General features: G+C 38.7%; 1 protein-coding gene across 12 annotated transcripts in view; it reads right to left on the bottom strand.

Annotated features, from left to right (window-relative positions):
• The window catches only part of GRIK1 (glutamate ionotropic receptor kainate type subunit 1), a 365,694-nt gene that overhangs the window by 40,444 nt on the left and 309,230 nt on the right, over nt 1-16,020 (bottom strand). For 7 of the 12 annotated variants that reach the window (XM_072740870.1, XM_072740871.1, XM_072740874.1 and 4 more), the window contains exons 8-12: nt 14,908-15,015; nt 12,268-12,312; nt 6,927-7,040; nt 4,921-5,124; nt 4,037-4,260 (exon numbers count right to left, since the gene is read on the bottom strand). In XM_072740870.1, the coding sequence (XP_072596971.1) occupies nt 4,037-4,260; nt 4,921-5,124; nt 6,927-7,040; nt 12,268-12,312; nt 14,908-15,015 (695 nt within the window). The remainder of the gene's footprint in view (nt 1-4,036; nt 4,261-4,920; nt 5,125-6,926; nt 7,041-12,267; nt 12,313-14,907; nt 15,016-16,020) is intronic. The other 5 variants (XM_072740875.1, XM_072740876.1, XM_025985411.2 and 2 more) reach the window with 1 other exon arrangement.

The following is a 16,020-nucleotide window of genomic DNA, read 5'->3' as shown; positions in this document are numbered from 1 at the left end:
GAGGAAACGAATACCAATATTAATGAACCCACTAATTGAAACAGTATGCACAGTAAAGATGCCGTTACTTAAACAATATCGTTGTCACTTGTACAATAATCCTGAAATATTAACTGCAATAAGTTAGGAGGCTCATGCACTCAAAAGAAGGAGTTTTTCTCAATGGACTGTAAAACCGGGCAACCACTAACCCCCCCTGATGTGCAGGTACTTCTTTCTCATCTCTCCTCTGATCAGTGAGCTCCGCACTTGCCTCTCTGAAATGCTGCTTGTGGTCTTGTGTCAGTGTTTCATACTTTGCAGTTCTGAGTGAACAATTAATCTCATTTTCTAAGGCAAAAAGGAAACCCGTCTAAACAGCAACGTGATTCTTACTGCTTTGCAAAGATATTTTAGGTTCTTTCTTTCCAGGATTCTGAGTGATTTGGCGTTGGACTGAAAAATATTAAGTGTCAGTACGATGCTGTGCTGTAAGACACTGGTTTTCATAATGCAATAGACCTACCTGTTGACTGGATGTAGCTATTTCAGCTTGAATTGCCCAATGCCTGTTTAAAGATGGTCAGTGTGACAGCAGAGTCAGCATCGGGAAGGCTGGGGGAAAATTAATATATGACCTACACCACTAATGTTCTGAAGCTGCTATTCCCAATTGATACTGAACTTTAGTAAAATGATGGAGAAAGGGACAAATGTGCTTAGAATCTGTGTTAAAATTTGCATATAAAAGAGTAGCATTATATTGAAATGTAAAGATTCATTTTGGGTTTATGTTTATCTATGCCAAGCTTTTACTTGAATGGAGATATAAAACAATCCTCAGACTGAAGATCTCTAATGGATATTGGTCTGCCTCAAGGAGAGGGAGATCCGTTCATCTTTTAAAGGACAGCACTCTGTTGGAATTTGCGATATAACTGTTGGGTTTGTATTATAGCTTTAGAGTTACAGTCAAAGGTTTTCTTGATTTTTTTTTTTTTTTGCCAAATGCTGACTTAAAAAATATTCATTTTTAACAAGACAAACATAAATCATATAATGTAAGCAGATGTGATATCTAGATATTATTTTATTTAATTGTGCATTCATGATGGACATAATTCCTGGAGGTTAAATGTTTTTCAAAAAGTAATTTAAAAAATGTTAACCACAGAACAAAAACCCTGACATGCACATTTGTAGCATTGTAACTAAACAAGTCACAGTAACTTAAACGTTTATATAGATTTCCTTAGTTTGTCTAACTGTATGAATTCAATTCAGTTTAGCAAATGATTTTTAAACATCTATCTAGTGAAAACATTAGCCTAAATGCAGTGATGGGCTTTATTTTTTTTCCCTTTAAAAGGACATAAAAGGATACACTGCAAAACAAATTCAAAAGCCTCTCTAGAGCTAACAATGAGATTAACTTTTTTATTACTGCTTCACTAATTCTGAAGGCAAACCACTAATGTGGCAACAAAGCCGCTTCACATCTTAGCTTCTTGGTACAAAGTGACCAAGTGCATGGTCTGAACTATGATGGTGGGAAGTAAAAGTGAATTGGCACATCTATTCAACAAGGATTTTTGTCTTTGGGAACCACCTCCAAAATATATTTAGGGGTTTCATAAAGCAGAGGTAGAAATGGATTCAAGGGTATAGAGATGAATGTAGTTGAACGTATGATCCCCATGACGATGCACCTGTATACTGCAGGGAGTTGTTTTCCACATTCCACCACCTTGCTGTTTGCAAGTATGTACTTGATGCACAGCAATTCCACTTTTCTGAGACTCAGAATGAGAGGAAAGGCAATGAGAAGGAGGCGGCAAGGAGAATAAGCTAAATAAAGAGCTGGTTTATAAATGGTCCTGTTGGTGAGTAGGAATTTTGAGTGGATAGTATTGATCGGGGGGGGGGGGGGCTGCTTTCTTAATAGAATGAATAGAAATAGAATGAATAGAAACAGAATGAAGTCAGAAAATATAGAGCTCTGGGTCACTAAGAACTGAGAAAAACAGTCAAAATAAGGAGGGAAAAAAGCCTGAATGTCACACTATTCTGATATATCCTGATGACAAAAAGAAAGGCAATTTAAAGGCACAGTTAGGGTCAAGTGTATAGGGGTCCTTCCACCCTGTATGCTTGTGAGAACTTTTGGATGCTGCTGACATGTTTTGTCTCCCATTGGCTGTGATCAAATCAGTATGATAAATAACCTATTTGGTCATCAACATTATCTTATTCCACTCATCAGCATCACTGCCTAGACAGACCAACAGACCCGGGGATATGGAAATTCACTTCCTTCTGCTGCTTAGATTGCTCTGCTGTCTCCAATATCACCCAACAGATGTGTGCCCCAGAGCAGAGGAATGGAACAATTTTCTTATTTGTTGTTAGAATGACAAGTAGCCATTTATTAAATAGCCATTCTACAGAGGTATTCACTTCACTTAGTGACCAGTAATAAGAAATGCATCTCCAAAAGTGAGCAACTTATCTTTTAAAACTTGATACCCCAAGCAACATCTTCTTTAGTTTTTTAAAGCATGGTCTCCATCCTGGTGCTATTGACATTTTGGGGTAACTCTTGTTAGAACTGTCTGCATACTGTAGGATGTTTAGTGGCATCCATGAACTCTACCCACTTTACATCAACAGCATTTTCCACCCTCAGTTGTGGCAACCAAAATATCCAAATGCTACCTGAAAGATAAAATCTCTCCTAGTTGAGAACCACTGATTTAGAGCACTAAGGTGTCAAAGCATAATATTACTTCACATACTGTTAATATACTATCTTCTGTGGTAGGACTTATGGAAAGAGAGCCTTGGTCATTATTTAAAAGTAGCTTAATACTTGGCCAAACTTTGGAAAATAATCTGGGATCTGGTAATGTAATGATACACTTTATAAGGTGTGAGGTATGGAGAAAACATTTATTTCATAACGAATGTATAAATACCCACAAGTGAAAGAATCCATTCATTCAGTTTGACTATATGGGTGTGCCTCATGGATCTTTGAGTCTTTTCTAGCTTGGGTTATTCTCCCAAGCTTGCTTTATAATTATGACAGGGAAAGAGTCACCTGGCATTAATCAAAACCAGAGTGGACAAGGACAGAGAGCTGGCATGAAGAAATATTTCCTATAGAAATTCCTGGAGGGAAAGCAAAAATTGATCAGGGGAAAAAGTTCACTGAGTTTTGTTGAAAGATGAAAAAGATTGAAAACAAGTGGGGGACATACAAAAGCAATTATTTTTTTACATGGTCTATCTAGGGATATCAAATGTTTAAGCCAATAGAAAGATAAAATAGCTGCGTTTCAAATTCAGCATCAAAGGTGTTTAGAAAATATAATCTACTGAAAGGTATAAAAAGCCTTTGAAGAATTGTGTAAAGTGGAATGGTTAAATATAGAGTTATCTCAGAAAATAAAACCTAAGCTAAATCATCAGTGGTAGTATAAATATTTCATGCCTCTAGACTCCACATGTTAGTAATCTTTCTTTTCATAGTTATTTCTAGAATGCTCTTTAACTCTCTAAAGTTTTTTAAAATAAATTTTATCAAATTTTTGAAGTATTTTTTTTTGTTCCTGAGGATTACACAATCTTGTTTCACCCCAGTATTTATTATTTGCTACAATAGTTCCTAGCTAACTTTTTTCTGTTTTGCATAATGGAATATTCCAAGAGTGAAGTATCTGGACACCATTTCACTCTTCCTGTTGAAGCATTTTAGATTTATTAGCTGAGATGTTGCTTTTGTTGTGATATAATTCAGGGAAAACAGGTAAACAAACATTTTATGTTGTCTGAAATACTATGAAAATTAATATAAAAATTATCTTGTTGTCTTTTAAAAGTACCTTTATAAAAAAATTAGAAGATATTCGTTTGCAGTGGCTTTTTGAGGAAGAACTCGACAGAATGGAGCACTAGGCAAAACTAAAATAACACTTTGAAGTTCTTAACCTATGTTTACCTCTAGAGCATACCTGTCAATCTGAGACTGACCTAGATCACTAGTTCTCAGACTTACCTTGCAATCACAAAGAGTACACAACTGACTCCCAAGCAGGCTAAGAGCACATACATCCAAATGTCAGGAGACAGGGGGTTGAGGAAGGAGAAGACTCCTGGATTGGTACCATTGGGCTTCCTGTAGAGAATGCTGATGCCCAGTGTCATGAAGGGCTTGGAGAAGTCAATGACCTTCTCCCGAACGTAGGTAATGGTAAGAGGAGCCACTGCCAGGTCAGCCTTCTGCAAAATCAAGTTCAAAATCATTGTCTTAGTTGTCTCGCTTCTCAGCAAATGTCTGGACTATATTTCTGGGTCCTTCTGATCTATATTTCTCGATTCCAAATGTTTCTCATGCGAGAAGCTTCTGTGATAATTGGCTCTAGTATGAAAACAGTTGACTTCCACAGTTAGGCTTGTGAGATAGTATTTATTAGCAAAGAGAAACCAGAAAGTATGAAATACACACACACACACAGACAGACGTATATATATTCTGGCACTGAATGAAGGAAGAAATTAGAGGAAGATGTCTTTAAAAAGGGCATGTGAGCAGAACAAGGAAGGAATCATTTGGTCATAAAATCAGCTGAGAAGATGCGGCTTTTGCTCTGAGCTGCAAACTGTAGAAGTGTTTATCGAATTAAAGAATTATTCAGGTTTATTCTTCAGCTTGATGGATGGACCCATAAATTTTTGTCCTCAATTTGTGTCCTTACTTGCCCTTCTATGTAAGCAAACTCCATTTCCTTGTTGTTTTCTGCGACTTTTTAAGACATTATTAGAATTCATAAAAAGGTAACATTTCTTCTGACATTGACTCAATCATTTTTTCTCTTTTACTTCTTGCTAGGCATTTTGTCAGACACTTAAAACCCATATATGAGATATATTTTTGCTTACGTGATCTATAAGTTCTTTGACCATTCCGTTCCACTCTCCTTTGTCATTCTGGGCTCCATATTTGCCATCGGGGACGAGTTTGACATCATAAATGAACCCCAAGATGTTTGACAATTCCTTCAACAGATCCAGGCAATACCCTTCAAATCTGTCATTTCCATATAAGGGCTTATCAGATTTCCTATACATAACATAGGGTTCTTCCTACAGGAAACAAACCAAATACAAAAACCCTGTTATAATGGAAGGTAGAATTTACTTATATAAGCTCCATCCAAAGTCAGAAGGTGCAAAATATTTGAAAATGATTATTAAGATTTCAGAGAAAGGAAGTTAGTTCCTCACCTTCCTGCCTTCCCTAAACTCATTTTCCCTATGCCCTCTACCAATACAGAACATTTCCTGTATTAATTTCTCTCCCTCTTCAGTGTGTTGATAAGAATGTTTTCCTCTGCTGCTAAGGGCAGGGCTGTGAGTGAATAGTATGACAGAGACACAGTCACATTTGAACTTGAGGTCCAGCAATGAAGGACCAGAAATCTGAATGTTTGGTTTTCATCTGTCTCTACACCCAGACTTTCTTTGCATGACCTGCCACCCTCCCTCTTGGCTTTTACATAAGGGCTTTGTCTACTAAGAAAAAGGAAATTTAAATCAGCAAATATATCCTCTTGCTTTTCAAACTTCCTATCTACTAAATATTCTCATTTCCTCATCTCACAGTTAAATTTCATCTCAGTTTCACTATTCACTTTTATCTCCATATTTTGGTTGGTTTCCTTCAGGGTATCTTATTCAAAGACTATTTCTATGTCTTCTTATATTACCAGTTCCATTTTCTTATTTGAACTCACCTCACATTTCATATTTGGTAATTCTTTGCTTATACTTTTACATAATAAATCCCTGTTCTATGAATAATGGACATTTCCTTACAACCATGTATCTTTAACCTTATTCTCATTTGGCTAAACGAAAATTTATTTTATTTTATAACATTATAATAGTTACTGCATTACTGATATGTTCTTTTACTTCTCATTATACATTTTCTTCAGACATTTAAGACCCATTTAGGCTTATCCTCAAACAAACTAATAGAAATAGAAAACTCTACATTTCTATGAGATAGTTGCTGAGGAAGTAGTCACCAGAAAAAGAAAACCATTTTTATTATGGATGAACAATTCTCAAAAGTTAATGGACTGAATCAAATAAAAGCAGGAATGTCTGAAAGTGAAGATTTTAGAGGTGGCCTCTCCTGTCCTTGATTCCTTGGGTTAGGATTGGAAAAGAGAAAGAATGCACAATCTGGGGATATACCATGTCTGGATAGGGGTATTATCAGGGCTCTAATAGGAAGGAGGAAGTACCCTTAACTGGCCTTTTGAAAAACTTCTTAGTAAAGGCGTTATTTATAAAGGAGTGATCAAGGCAAAAGGAGCCATTAGGAATGAAGGTGGGAGGAACGGTGGGGTATAAACATCCAGGGACCAACATAATCAGGAAACTTATAGCACTTAGGGCTAAATCAGATAGGAGGAAAGAGTGCTCCTGGAGTCCAGAACAGCAGAACTCTGGAAGCAAGGTCATGGACAGAATAGGAGCTGTGGTTATGAAGGACAGAGGTTCTGAGAAAACCATTGGAGGCAGGGGAAGTAATGTTCATATTTCTCTTTTTCTACTTCTTTAGTCCCTTGCCAGAATCTCTCCTCAGTTGAAACCAACCAGCAGCCAGAGGGCAAGGGAGACTAGCTGAGTGGGGCCAGAGAGTGGGAGCAAGACAGAGCTGAGAATGGATTGAAGGTGGGAGATATTCAGAACATTGATGGAAGCTTCTAATTCAATGCAATTATGGACATATACAAACATAATTTTTTTGTGTCCTAATTAAAAATAAACATTTGCAGACAAAGTTGTTGGCATGAAAAAGATGCTGAAGAATTCTTCAAACTCTAGGGTGGGAATCTGGATAAGATACCCTGAATTCCACATAGTCAACTTACCAAAATGGTGGTGACGATGAGCGTTCGGTTGGCTAGTGAGTCAGTGATATTGTTGGACCTGTCTTTGTTGCCATCAGTCATGTTAAGCCCACTGTTGGAGTTCCAAATCCCAATCTATACAGAACACAATACATCAGAGGCTGCTGGTTGTCAGTGACCCCATTTACATTAAGGAGTAGCCCCTTCTATACCAGGAATGGACATAAAAGCTTAGAGTCTGGGGAGAAGACACCAGGGCATCACACTGAAGCTACTCACTGTGGGAAAATGAACAATGTAGGAATGAGTGTGCCCACGGGACAGGGAAAATTAGTGTCATTTGAGATACGGTAGGGGGAGGTCTTTTTCTTTGTTAATTTATTAAACTCACTATTCTTTTTTATTTTTATTTTATTTTTTTTCTTTTTTTAAATTTTTATTTATTTATTTATTTATGATAGTCAGAGAGAGAGAGAGGCAGAGACACAGGCAGAGGGAGAAGCAGGCTCCATGCACCGGGAGCCCGATGTGGGATTCGATCCCGGGTCTCCAGGATCGTGCCCTCAGCCAAAGGCAGGCGCCAAACCGCTGTGCCACCCAGGGATCCCTCACTATTCTTTTTTAAATTAAGAATTCTTAAATGCAGATTTTTCTTCCAATATGTGTTTGTTGAGCACCTATGCTATGCCATACCTTGCTTGAGGCCTTGGATGACATAACAATGAATAAAAGAGACAAAATTTTCTTCTCTAGTGGAGCTTACATTCTAGTGATACAAACCTTATGTTGCCAAAGTGGTACCATTGGTGTTTCTAAAATTGATAAGGAATGGGATGAAAGGAGCAAGGTGGCTGATGGAGAGATGGGGGCATATATAAGGGAAAAAATAAATGGAAGAAAAAAAAAAGTGTGGATAAATAGTAGACTAAGTTCTGATTCTGTCTTCATTGAGGAGCCAGTGCTGGGCAGGAGTGCCTGCCATGAACTGTAGTAGCACTGCTCATACCTCTGTTATGGGCTTATCCTCTGTTAATCTTCTGTTTACTTGTTATGTCTGTGCACTTGACTACGAACTCCTTTAGTGAGGGTATTCATTTTTATTGTTTATTGATCTATCACAGAACCACTCATGGTGATTAGTAGCCAGTGAAACCCAACGATATTTTAAAAAGTAATGATTTATGGTTTTCTCCAGTGGCCAAGTCACTCCTGGGTTAGACGGCCCTAAAGAAGTACATTGATTTGTTTAGCTTTTGGAGGAACTCAGGAGAAAAGCCTCAGGGAAATGAACTATTTATCTGAAGCCTTCTGTAGGCATTTATTGCCAGCCTGGTGAGACAAACGGAATGCAGACATATTTCAGAGCCAGGCAAAGCCAACAACTATGTGACCTTGGGCAAGCTGGTAACCTTTCTGAGCTTTGGTTCTCTAACCATAAAGTACATCATCTGGATATTGAGAAGACCAAACGAGAAGATCCACATGAAACTGTTGGTAATTGTTAAAAGCTACACATTGATAATAAAGGGCATTCAAATAACTGGCCCAGTAACTTCTTCAGGCTTGCCCTGTTGTGAAGGATTTTGGATTGTGAGGGAGTTATATATTTATTTATTTATTTACTTACTTAAATTTAGAGGCAGATGAAGTATAGGATCCATGAAGGACAGGGACAGTTGAGGAACACTAACACTTGGACAGACTCTGGGATGGATGAAGTAGACCTACACTTGATCCCTGAACACATTTTCCCAAGGGGAGGAATGGGAGGAACACACTGCCCCCCTGGGCAGAAAGTCTTGCAGACAGACTTTTGTCCAGATCTTAGCTTTGCAATGTCCCAGCAATGTGATCTTGGGCAAGTTCATTCACCCTGCCGTGCCTCAATTCCTCATCAGAAAAATGGAGATAGGAGGGCTTTTTTGATGATTAAATATCACCAGTGGGAATGTTAGACCTCTTCTTTCCTTTTCTGTTTCTTTACTTAGATTTATTGCTTAAATACAGCAGTTGGAAATTCATTTAGCTTGACAAATACTCTTTTAAGACATGTAAATTTTTTGAGGAAGTTTCAAGGACTATCACACATTCACACATCAGTGTGAACTATTTCAATGTCACTCTTTCCTTTCTATACTTAGTAAGAGTTAGTTGGCCAATGAAAAAGGAGACAGGTCTAGGTAAATGCGGGCTTTGGAAGTATTTTGAGCCTGACTGTAATGAGGTTACTAGATGTAGGCTTGGGTTGTAGCTCTAATAACCATTCAGTCTTTCTACTGTCAAGGGTGATGCCTGTCATAGAACACACATAATGCACATAACATCTTTATGTTGAAGAATCTTCAGATTTCCTTGGTTGTCTTTAAACCCAGGAGAGGAGGACAACTTTTTCTCCTCTCTCTTCTCAACCTGTACCTCTTCTTCCACTTTTTTTGAGGCAAATACCCTTGTTTCTAGGAAACATAACTCAGGCTAAACACACTTGTAGTCTATTGGTTTTCATCCAAAGCTATGCTTTAGGTTGTAAGCAATTGACTTCGAACTCAATGAAGGCTACGTGTAAGTTGGGCTCTGGCTATACTTCTAATTAAAACTTGACTTAGGCACTGGGGAGAATGGAACCTAACTTTTAATTAAGTAGAAAAGTGGAGAAAATAACTGTGTTTATAGCCAATTTGTTAAGTAATGGAAGGTGTTCTCTTTAACTAATTTCTATTAATGTCAAGGGTGTATTTAAAGGAACTATACCAATATTTGAAAATGGCAGTGTTGAATAGTCTCACAATATCATTCTCTTTTAACATACAAACTTGAAACTGTAGACAAATGCACTCCACAGCTCAATGTCTGGCTTTTATTTCTTTTGCCAGCCCTGCCAAAAGTAAGGAGGTCAGATACCATTGCTGCAGCATTTCCAGTCAACTGAGTCCTAGAGTCCCATTTAATGTGAACTTCCTTTCATAAGATGAGAAAATGGAGAATATTTTTTTCCTACTATTTGTGTAACAGAGCTCCCTTCAAATCTGGACTAAAAGAGTATCAAACTACAGTCTTGACTGTAGTCAAGGTTATTCCCACATTATTCCTAGGAAGTGGACAGTATACATATGCAGTTTGAATGACCACAGCCTTCGGTTTCAAATTGTTTAATTAGCAAAATAGAATTCATGTGTGTGTGTGTGTGTGTGTGTGTGTGCGTGTTTTGAAGCTAGTCAACTAACTTACTTTACCTGTTAATCAAATAGACACATCAGCTTTTCAGAAGAAGCAAGATCTTATGAGTCATGTGCATTGGGGGGCCAGGGATACAGTTATCCAGATGCCTAGACATCTAGCATTTCAGTGTTGTTCTCTGACCTTGGAGGAGTGCCTCCAGGAAGCAGAGCCTCAATTTTCAAACCATAGAGCAAAAGCAGACAGCAGTAATTTACCAGTGAGAAGTAGCAGAGGGTGGATCAATTATTCGTGGGGAGGAACACACAAGAGCTAAATTGTCTGGTCCTGCCTTCTTTCACTTTGTAAACGGGCATGTGGGAGCAGCCATTTATTATCTAGGACAACCAAGGGAAGCCTCTGAAAATGAGTGCCCAAATGACATTAAGCAAACTTTTTTTTTTTTTTTAAAGCGACACAACAAGAGGGTGTTCAGAGGGTGACTAGTATCCGTTTTCCAAACCTACCGAGTGATTCACATAAAGTCAAAATCCAACATTGCTGAGTGAAATATCAAGTATTTAGGAAAGAAAATAAGACTTGTCTGTTTCTTGTATCATGAGACTTATGAACACATATTCACAGACTTTGCAAAGATCGCTACATCCTCTTTTGGAAAAAAATTCTGGTGGACTCTTCTACCCTCAATACGGTCAGCACGCAAAGAGCTTTCCGAATTTGAATGTGAGTCTTGTTGGAAAGGGACAGTAGGTCTTACGTGCTAGAGCTCAGGTTACTGTAAATTGTTGATAAGAAGTCATAACACAAAACAGCACATCACAGTATATGCAACTTACAGTGTGGGCAATGATAGGTCTGCAGGAAGGAAGAGGCACAAAGGCATGGAGCTGTATCCCAAGGAAGTGTGTGCGGGTAATTATTGCAGTTTAGTGACAAATAGAGGACATTCCCCTCCCCTGCATGTGATTTCAGAGCTTGGATTCCATTCCCTAGGATATTTGGTTTGAATTAATTCAACATTGCATAAAGTGCCTGGAGTCTCAAGCTGGATTAGTGGAATAAGCTTCTTTCTGGGTGCCAGTTAGGTTCATCTATTTATTAGCAGTGAGGAAACGAGATTGCCTTCTTTCTCTCTGCCTTTGGTAGCCTGATTCATTGAAGATTAAAACAAGGTTATTAAACCTGTGTATTTTAAACTTAAAAGGACATTTTTGAAATCATCTACTGAGTACTACCAAGAGAGAGACAAGCTTTTGGACCACAGGGAAAGACTGTTTACAATCTCCATGACTTACGTGATAATTTGCAAGATAAAAGTGAACCTGACAAAACCGCTCAAGTCAAACAACCTGAAATAATTCAAGTTGCATCTGTCAATCAGATATTTTAGCAATTAGGTTGAGAGAGTGAGAGAGAGAGAGAAAATGAAAGACAATGTTTGCATATCACTGGGATGTTTTCCTGAACCAAATGTTTTTAATGCCTAACATTTGCTTATACAATAAATCTGTGCACATTCATTGACAACATGATACTGTACAATAAGCTACGAAATAGGAGGTGTTAGAATTTACAAGATCATCTCATTTCCCTTCCAACATCTCTAATGTTTTTGTCCTCTGGAAACTGGTTCTGAAACGAATTGCCAGACAATATGCACTGACAAAGATCCTACGCAAAACAAAGCTAGCTCCTAAGAGAATGGAATTTCTGAATTTCTCCTGTTTTATGGTGGTGACATTGAGGGAGATGTCTTATTCTGGCCTTTTGAGCCTTAGCCTATCTGACTAGTCTGATGGATCAAATCTACTGCTGTTTTCATGCCCCGTAGGGAAAATATTTAGTGATTTGAGAAGAAATATAAATGGACCAGTGTCTGCCTCTATTGCAGTAACCTGCTCTCAGCCCTTACTGGGACTGAGCCTGCTTGGGAGAAACAAAAATAACCGAGGGGGAAATATTTAATCCATCACTACTTAATCCATCTCAGGCTGTTTTCAATTCTTGGGTCATGTGGTTGTAAGACAACATATTCAATCACCCCGTTCTCCTTTCATATCGACTGTATCGCCTCTAAACTGCAATTAGGAGATCTACAGGTCTGGCAAAACTGCAGAGGCCCAGGCCTCTTCTCTGACATTCCCCACCCCACCCCCAGAGGGCCTGCAGTTTTTGTCCGAGTACAAACCTTCTTCCACACTTTATATAAGTGTTTAGACACTTCTCCAGCAGCCTTGGTTTTCAGAGGGAAAAATAAAAATAGCACTTAATTAACATGGAGCATGGAACCCAGAAGGTATCACGGTGTGTGAGTGCTCAGCGTATGACATTCCCCACCCACCGTTTGGAACCTCACATGGTCATTCAACATGAAGCCTGAACAGAGACACAGCAAAGGGATGTACTAAGCACTTGGGTCTCACAGAAGTTACTTCCACTTGGTAGTACAGCCTGATGTTCACTTTTCCTTTCCCATACCAAAAGGAAAAAAAAAAAAAAAAAGATATAAAGATCTTTTGAATATGCACAGCTTTGCTGCAGAGTGAAAGGGTCTTCATCATTCTTTAGAAAGGCCTGTTCAAGGTATTCATAAACAGAATCAATCCTCACACGCACGCAGGCACACACACGTTATTCCTAAGCAAGAAAGCACGCTACGCTTGATGACATGGTCTTTGATTATGGGCCTCCAGGCAGTAGGAACTTGAGTGGAAGTGAAAAAGTGGGCTTTTTCTAACAATTTTCTCTGTGGACCCCGTGAGAGGCTGACATGAAAAGATTGGGCATCTCCTCCCGTGGCTCCTGAGAGAGATGGGCTGGCTTCCCCAATGCCTTAAGGCCCAGTCATTCCTTCCAGGAATGGAGCCCAAGTCACCTGAAGAAAGAAAAGTTATTGCAAACAATGAAGAGATAAGAAACAAATCGAGAAAACACTTTCATCTAATTTGATTTTGCCTTTGATGGAAAAACACCAGTGGAGTGTGCATAATATTGCTGCGTATAAAATAGCTGTGAAGGCAGAACGATCGCTCCATCTCTTTCATCACACGTTGGAGCCAGAACGATGTTTCCTTAACAGCTTTTCTTCCCCCTTCAGTTCTATACATTAACAGGGTGGAGGGGGGAGAGAGGCATGCACAGGGGAGCAGACTTTTTTTTTTTTTTTTAAACAGCCTTTAGAGGCTTTCGGTTCCTAAAAATATTCTTTTCTTTGGTGGCCACAGTGAGGATGGAGGTGAGATGGGGGCCCTGTGCTTGGCCAGACACGTTAAACTAACAAACCAGCAAATCTAAGTGAAGAGAACCCAGAGAGATAGAGAGAGACAGAGAAATAGAGAGAGACAGGGACAGAGAGAAATACAGAGTGATGGAGAGAGAGAGCCAGGGAGAGCCAGAGAGAGACAAGGAGAGACAAGTAGAGAGAGAGAGAGACAGAGACAGAGACAGAGAACAGAGAGACAGAGAGCCAGGGAGAGACAGAGAGAGACAAAGACAAGTAGAGAGAGAGAGAGAGAAATACAGAGAGACAGAGAGCCAGGGAGAGAAAGAGAGACAAATAGAGAGAGAGAAGGAGAGAGAGAAGGACAGAGAAAAATTCAGAGAGAGAGACAGAGAGAGACAAGGAGAGAGAGAGGGATAGAGAGAGACAGGAAGAGAGAGGGCATTTTCAAAAAATGGGAACCTGCTCAGATAATGTGTACCCTCAAAGCCACAAACTAATTATTTTCCTCAAACATTTCCACACCAGTGGTCACCATCTATTACATTCGGCCTAATTAATCTTTGTTTGTTTTAATTAGGCTATTTGGGGATGGGACATAGTCAGGACCTTTAAAAAAAAATGTCTCAGTTAACAAAAGCAACAGAACAGAAATGGAAATCTTATCTCATTTTAAAAATCAACCCCAACGTTTCAGTGAAGTGACTGGTTGCCAAACCCACTCTTCTATAGGAAACATACCTTCTTGTGCACTACAGTGAAAAAAAAAAAATGTTGGATTACAGAGTTTGGGTTTCAGATGATTGTTTTGGGTGTTTCAAAACCCTTTTTTTCTTTAATGTCCTAAAGGGCAAAATCTTCACAATATAAGTGTTAATTAATTCCAGCACACAACTGTGAATAATAAAATTAGTATAATACACTGTGGAGCCAAATTCTATTATTATTATTATTATTATTAATTACCATCATCATTATTTAAATAGTCCACATTTGCATTACTCTAAATTAGCTAACATGGAACTTAGAACTTTGAGAGATTAAGAATTGCAACTAAAACAATCCTAATATCAGAACCCAGCTTGAAAATGTTTTTTTTTTTCTTTTTCGGTGTATTTCTTCCTAAAATCAAGGACCCAGTAAGCCCTTTCTCTTCTACTTTAGTTATCCTAAATATAACTAATATAACTAGAGTTATCCCTCTATCAACCTCAAGCACAAAAGAAAATTCATTTCTGAGTAAACCTGGACACCATTCCATAGATAAGTCATTGGCAAACTCCTTGTTTTCTAAGTCTGAACTCAATTTCCAGAAACCTCTGAGAGGTGGGGCTAATGACACCCCACCCATAGGGCCAGATGCCATAATTATGCCTGCTTTATAAACCAAGCACTAGATAAATGTTAGCATTGCTATCAAGGACATACAATTTCAGAATCTAGCGTGTCAGCATCTATCAGCAGAGCAGGGGGCGAGAGAGCTAGAAAACTGGACATAAATGGACGTGCTAAGAGAATCATTTTGTCAGTCTGCTCCTTGTAGGTGCAATTAAAATGCTTGAACAGTGCTCTTTATTTTATTCTTAAATTTATTATTGAGCAGGTTACCTTTTCCGTTCCTTCCTCTTTGAGGCTAATAATGTCCAGATCAAAATCCTTCCTCAAACCATCGGTTTTATTGAAAGTGATACGCCCAGTCAGGCCATCCCAGCGAGCCTATGGACAAAAGGAACGTGGCATTACTGTTTCACACTTATCATAATCCTCGCACCATCAAAATGGTAATACCTCAAATTCATCACGGTATCCAATTATTTGGTTTCATCGTGGTGTTAGAAAGCATTGCATTGCTTCAGCAGCTCGATGGCAGGACACGTCCCCATTTTATTAGCACTCATTTATTTTGTGAGTCCAAATGTCTAAAATCAGTCAAATCTGTGACAGTGACAGTTTAAATGGGCAGTGTGGAAGGAAAGACTGTAAAACAGTCTGCACGAGGAGTAAACAAAGTCTGGGAAGCCTAGTGTTCTGTTCTCCAAGGTCAAGTCAAATCCCTTTCAAGGTATTGTCCAGGGGAAGCATTGTCTCCCCCACTTTTTTTTTTTTTTTCACTGTGAAAAGGGTATAAATAATCCAGGGATGTATTAACAAATTTTTAGAATGTTCAGGATTTAGGTCTTCCGATGTCATTTGGCTTAGTTTCCTGTCACTGCTGTCGCAAATTATCACAAACTGGGTGACTTAAAACAGCAGAAATTTATTCTCTTATAGTGCTGGAGGCCAGGAGCAGACATCCAAAATCAGCAACACTGGACAAAACCAAAGTGCCAACAGGGCCATGCTCCCTCGTGGAGACTCACGGGACACTCTGTTCTTGACTCTTCATATTTCTGGTGGCTGCCAGCAGTCCTGGTCCTGTGGCTCTATCTCTCCAGTCTCTGCCTCTGTGGTCACATTGCCTTCTCTTCTCTGCAGTCTTTTTACTTGTCCCTTATACATGTGATGACACTTAGGGCTCACATAGATAATTTAGGATAGTCGTCGTATCTCAAAACTCCTTAATTTAATTATACATGCAGGTTTTTTTTTTTTTTTTTTTTTTTTTTTTGCCATGAAAGATAACATTTACACATTCTAGGGATTAGGACATGGATATCTTTTTGGGGAGTCATTATTCTGCCTACCACATACATCCACATCATTTTAAAAACTAAAAATCAC

This window comes from Vulpes vulpes, chromosome 15, assembly GCF_048418805.1.
Source record: "Vulpes vulpes isolate BD-2025 chromosome 15, VulVul3, whole genome shotgun sequence".
Taxonomy (NCBI): Eukaryota; Metazoa; Chordata; class Mammalia; order Carnivora; family Canidae; genus Vulpes; species Vulpes vulpes.
Note: the sequence above shows the minus strand (reverse complement) of the source record. Positions and strands in the feature narration are given on the sequence as shown.